Here is a 6,509-nt window from a genome sequence, read left to right as displayed (position 1 = left end):
AACTAGGACATAGGCGCGTACTATGCATACTATCTGGATATTCTGATTTTGGCTCGCCGTTTGGCACCCTTCAGTTTGATTGAGTCTGTATGTAAGTAGTTTCTCATTTATCGGTTTGTGTCTGTCTCAATGCATTCTTTCACTGCGACCCGGGCCAGGTTCTGTTATCGTGCATATTTCTCTGCATTGTTCACCGCGTCCCTCGGCGTGCGGGCCGGGATCTGTATGTCTGTATGATATTATGATCTGTGTATGGGGATGGCGGCCAGGATGGCATATGATCTGATCTGATTCTGTCTGTCCACCGCGTCCCGTACTAAGAGGGCCGGGTTCTGTTACCGCGCCCCCAGACAGGGCCGGGATCTGTATGAATGTATGCGTGTGCCATCTGTATTTATATAAGCACATGCCTCTGTATGATTCTGTATGACTCTGTACTACTCTGCATGCATAATTCTGTCCGACATACTTTTGTCTGTCCGTCTGAATTACGACTATGTCTGTATGTCCGTATGGATTCTGATTCTGTATGTCCGTATGGATTCTGATTCTGCTCGTCTGTCCGTATTATGATTCCGTCTGTCTGTCCGAACCATAATTCGGTTTATTTGTATGGAACACGATTCTGTATGTCTGTCTGGATCATGACTCTGTCCGTCAGTCTGATTTATGGTTCTGTCCGTTATATTTCTGTGACTTCGGTTCGGACTATGCTTATATCTGTTATATTTCTGCTTTACATACTCGGTACATTTTTCGTACTGACCCCCGTTCTTCGGGGGCTGCGCTACATGCCCGCAGGTACAGACGCGCCAGGTGATACGCCGCCAGCGTAGGTTTCTGATTCAGCTGTTTTGAAGAGCTCCTTTGATCCGGAGCGTATATTTTTGGTATATATCTCCTGTCTTCTGTATACTCTGTATGTATGGATATTCTGGGTACGGCGGGGCCCTGTCCCGTCATATGACTCTGTATGTCTGTAGAGGCCTGTAGATAGATGTGTGGGTTACGGGTTTCGTCTGTATGTTAGCCTTATCGGCTTATCTGTAAATGTCAGTATGTTCAGGTATGTATATATATGTTTGCGCGCGTGCCGTATTTCTATCGGCCTACTTCTATAACTTCTGTTTAAAAAAACAAAAAAAAGAAAAAAAAATCCGTATGATTCGAAAGTCGGTCGGGTAGGTATGTACGGGTACCCAGTTAGGGTACCAGTCGCGGCCCACGGGGTTGGGTCGTGACAATAACGTAAGTGATGTTATTTATTGTTTACACTCACCTTATATTCTAATTCCTTCAAGGTGAGGCAGAGTGTCAATGAATGCTCCATAATGAAATCGGGGGATAACGACCTTACGTCATCCCCATAAAGTATAGTTGTCCTTGAGCCTTATGCATGTACTATGATAAAAATATTATGATAATTATATTATGTTGAGCATGTTATGATGAGCATATTGTGATATAACACCACGCCTACATGGCCGGGCAGTCACTGCTACGGCGGGCAGCGTATACACCATGGCAGATGGCATGGGCAGACACCACTAGTGGGCGACATGAGATGATACCCCGGACGCGGGAGGCCTGGACGCAGGCTAATGTTATGATTATCACACCGATCCGATATGGACGGGCAGTTTATACATTATCACACCGTACCTATGTGGACGGGTAGCTTATACACTTATGCATACATGACAGGATGATGATTATGAGTACGCTAGCATGTAGTATTTCCTTTATACTTGACAATCATATACAGATGCTCCATATTTATATTTCTTGTATATCATTGTCTTATTTCATTGTTTATGCCTCTCATACTCAGTACAATGTTCGTACTGACGTCTGTTTCTTTGGACGCTGTGTTCATGCCCACAGGTAGACAAGGAGGTGAGCTCGATCCAGATTCGTAGGAGCTGTCAGCTGATTGAAAGCACTCCTTTGTTCCGGAGGTGCTTATGATGATTCTTTTGTGTATATTCATGTATATGTATTTTTGGGCGTGATGGGGTTTTGTCCCGTCCTTATGTCTAGCATTCCAGTAGAGGCTCGTAGATACGCAGTGTGGGTTATATGGTCTCACGAGAATACTATTATGTATATATATTATTTTGATGGCTGAGAGGCATATGTATATGAAAGTATTTATGGTTTCAAATGAAGGATGATTTTCTTATGATTTGAATAAAAAATTGATAAAAGAGCATTAAATGAGAAAGATGAGTAATATAACGAGCGGTGCTCGGTGATTAGCCCCGGGTACCCGTCGCGGCCCCTAGTCAGGTCGTGACACTGTTGGTGCGGGAGGGGGCACTAAAGGTACTGCCTCCCTTGAGGGCTCCTAAAGCAGTGGGGTCGTCGACGATGGCTGCGATAGGTTCTCACCCTGGCCCTTAGGCCGGGCCTCAGCTATTGGGTGTGCCCTACTACTCCCCTCACAAGCTGTCGTATCACCTTTTCGGTTAGCTACAGTTTTTCTCATCACCGGCATAACTGTGGGCAAATACGAAAGAGTAAGTTTAACTCAAATCTCTGATGACTTGGCTCTACAATACGATTTAGATCGGAAAGAAGGGTAACCAATTCCTAAATTCCTTGTAGCTTCCTGTTTATATGATATGGTGCATAACACACCTATAAATAAGACTCTACTAGACATGACTTATAGACTCCCTAGGACAGACCTGCTTTGATATCATGTTTGTCACGCCCCAATTTCGGAGTGGCGTGATCGGCACCCAAAGCCACACTAGGCCGAGTGAATCACTCTAAATCTGAAACTCTAGGGTGTGACCCCTAACTTAAACTGATAATGGTTAATCTGGAGATACATAGATATGCTGACTGTCTCGTCTGAACTGGCGCACACCCAATATATATATATATATGACTGAGCAAGCCAAGGAGCCTGCTTTAATCGTACAAAACCAACAACATCTAACAGACATTTACAAGCTGACAAGGCCGTCACACTGACATGCTACATACAGGACTCGTCTACAAGCCTCTAGGGTGATGCATGACTGTACCATACAATCTGGAATAAAAAAGGAAAGACTCCAAAGAACCTGGCAACTTCAAACAGAAAGGGAGCTCACCAACACGCTCATGTCAGATCTTGTCTACTGGGGAGGCTTATCAATCCATCGATCTGTACCTGCAAGCATGAATGTAGCACCCCCGACAAAAAGGACGTCAGTACGAAATAATGTACCGGGTATGTAAGGCAACGATGACTGAAATTGAACTGAAACAATACAATCCGGAGGCCAAAGAATGCCCTGAATACCTTTCCAAACCTGTTCCATATGAAATGCAATATAATACCATATATATATATATATATATGTCACTGACCAATTGGCCAGGCAACTGTAAAATCTCACTGGCCAAGTAGCCCGACAATATGTCACACTAACCCGTCGGCTAGGCAACTTATCTCACTGACCCGTCGGCGAGGCAATTTGTCTCACTGACCCGTAGGCTAGGCAATCTGTCTTGCTGACCCGTAGGCCTAGAAATCTATCTCACTGACTTGTAGGCCAGGCAAAATAAAAATATCTTGCTGACCAAGTGGCCAGGCTAAAGAAAAATATGTATGTATATCATGCATATGCTGGAAACACTGATACTATAACATGTCTCTTCTGGCTTTCATAAAGTCAAGGAAACAAGAAGGGGAAGTGGCCCCTTAGAAAGGATAACACAACACTCAGAGACTAGACAACAATATGACAAGCTCTACTTTGACAAGTATTGAATCATAAGGTTTATCACACTCTTACCATATACGGAAACATGACAAGAAAAGAAGGAACAACCTTAACATACCTGATTGATCTCCTACGAATAAACGCTTATTCTCCCAAACTTGTAAATCTACATTTAAGAGAAATTATACTACCGTTAGACTTATCGTCATATGCCTATCTCCAGACTTTACACCAAATTCCTTTAAGAATCTGCCAGAAAGTTAGAGAGGTGTTAGAGGTGTTTTGGATCAGATATGAGGGCGTAAGCCCCCTTATGTAATGCTCCAGATTCTTCCCAAACCGACTTAAACATTACTCAGTGCGTTCGTGCCACCTTGGGGCGCGTTCGCGCTGAGTTGTCCCCTAGCTCCTCTGCGCGTTCGCGTAGAGTTAATCCCTGCTCTGGCAACCTGTCCTAAAATAATCATAACGCTTGATCCCGATGTCCGATCGATGCGCAGTTTGTTGCATTGAAAACTATACTTCCTGAACTTCACTTTAGGCTTTTGCTTTGCTCTAAAACTCCTCAAAGACTAAAAGATATTTTTTCTTTATGTTGGGCCAAAATTACCCCTAATAATCATAAGTTAAGTACATATAACCTCATATCTCTTTGGAGGTAACTCTAATGTCCACAATTGAACGACTAACACCTATTGAATCTCAATGTACCAAAACTTACGGGGTGTAACACCCTCAAAGGTTTGCAAAAAAAGTGGATGATGGGAAATTTCTTAAGTTCATCTAAAGGTTAAAGGGGCTCTCAATCAATATTCCATTGGTCGAGGCACTTGAACAAATGCCCGGCTATGCAAAGTTCATGAAGGATCTAGTGACTAAGAGAAGGAGAACTAACTTTGAAACCATGGGAGAAACTCATCATTGTAGTGCAATTTTTACCAAAACTTTGGTACAAAAGAAGGAAGATCCCGGAGCCTTCACAATTCCATGCACAGTCGGTAAGAACAAGTTTGCAAAAGCTCTATGTGATCTTGGAGCAAGCATCAATTTGATGCCACTTGCTATATTCAACAAGATGGGTTTGGGCACTCCCCATCCCATGTCTATGAGATTACTTATGGTGGATAGAACCGTAAAGAGACCCTTTGGCTTTCTTTATGATGTACTTGTGAGAGTGGAACAGTTTGTTTTCCCGGCCGATTTTGTGATCTTGGATTGCGAAGTTGACTTTGAAGTGCCCATAATCTTAGGAAGACCATTCTTTGCTACACGGCGAGCCCTCGTGGATGTGGAGAGAGATGATTTGAAATTTTGAATGAATAATGAAGAAGTCACCTTCAACATTTGTAAATCTATGAAGCAACCGACGGATATGAGTGTGGTGTCGATTATTGTTACCATTGATGAAGCCATCGAGTGAACCGTAGAACATGAACACGTGGGTGAAATGCTAGCGACAGTCTTGATGAATTATGATGGGGGTGATGATGAAGAGTTTGAGGAGACGGTGAATGCTTTGGTTGGGTTGGGGTCATATCACTACAATCCAAAGAAACTTGATCTTGATTTAGAAAACCGAGCATCTCCTCTCGCAAAGACCTCCATCATTGAACCTCCTACATTGGAACTCAAACCTCTTCCTTCACATTTGAGGTATGAGTTTCTTGGCCCTAACAACACATTGCTCATGATTATCTCTGCCCGGTTGACGGATTAGCAAAGAGAGAGGTTGATAATGATCTTGAAGAGATATAAGAAAGCTATTGGTTGGTGCATTGCGGACATCCAAGGGATTTCGCCCGGTATTTGTACTCACAAGATCCAACTAGATGAATAGTGTGATCCAAGCATCGAACATCAAAGGAGGTTGAATCCTCCTATGCAAGAGGTGGAGAAGACCCAAATCATCAAGTGGTTAGATGTCGGGGTTGTGTATCCTATAGCGGATAGCCCTTGGGTGAGTCCGGTCCAATGTGTCCCCAAGAAAGGTGGAATAACCGTGGTGCCAAATGCTAAAAATAAATTGATCCCCATATGCACGGTAACGGGATGGCGGGTATGCATGGACTATAGGAAGTTCAACAATTGGACTAAAAAGGGTTACACCCCGGAAATATTTTTCGTTAATGCACAGTGAATAGACTAATGAAGGGAACGACGTATACGATGTTTTAATAAGTAAGAAATAACAACTGATGATTCTAAATGAGATTTCAAAGATATTTGAGGTAGAAGACGAAAGTTGTTAAGGAAAGCAAGGTATATGTTGTGCGTCGGGCAGGATTTACGAGTATCGAATGAATGATGGCTTAATGATGTTTTGGAGAAGAGTTATAACGTCCCTTAGATTGTTAATGAAGTGTTAAACAAGTACGAAGAAGGTTCCATAAGGATTTGAGATCAAACGAAGTGACGGGAACAAAATCGGAGAAGAGATAGATTATACGAACAATTATACAGTCTGTATAATATTATAGGCCTGTATAATGGTCCGCAGAATCGTCACAGTGAAGGTCCCTCACTGATGGGATTATACGGTCACTTATACGGACCGTATAATGTGCCGTATAATGGTCACAGAAGCGAAATATTGATGGGGTGATTTCACAGTCACTTATACGGACCGAATAAGTTTATACGGACCGTATAAGTATCCGTATAATTACCCGATGGGTCAGATTTTAAGTTTTAAATAAGAGGACCCAAGTTCATTATTTTCATTTCCCATCTTCTCATTTCTACTCCATGGCTCAAGAACTTTCTAGAACTTTCCACACTCTTCATTTACAA

At 42.7% G+C, this 6,509-nt stretch overlaps 1 protein-coding gene across 1 annotated transcript; it reads left to right on the top strand.

The window, feature by feature from the left end:
* Positions 1 to 4,623: 4,623 nt before the first annotated feature.
* On the top strand, positions 4,624 to 5,034 carry LOC132607932 (uncharacterized). Its single transcript, XM_060322016.1, has one exon. The coding sequence runs from the start codon at positions 4,624 to 4,626 to the stop codon at positions 5,032 to 5,034; it is 411 nt and encodes a 136-aa protein (XP_060177999.1).
* Positions 5,035 to 6,509: the final 1,475 nt, after the last annotated feature.

Source organism: Lycium barbarum, chromosome 8, assembly GCF_019175385.1.
Source record: "Lycium barbarum isolate Lr01 chromosome 8, ASM1917538v2, whole genome shotgun sequence".
NCBI lineage: Eukaryota > Viridiplantae > Streptophyta > Magnoliopsida > Solanales > Solanaceae > Lycium > Lycium barbarum.
Note: the sequence above shows the minus strand (reverse complement) of the source record. Positions and strands in the feature narration are given on the sequence as shown.

Bases quoted from the DNA above. Each gene is read 5' to 3' on its own strand.
- LOC132607932 (XM_060322016.1), top strand. From the start codon at position 4,624: ATGGGAGAAACTCATCATTGTAGTGCAATTTTTACCAAAACTTTGGTA.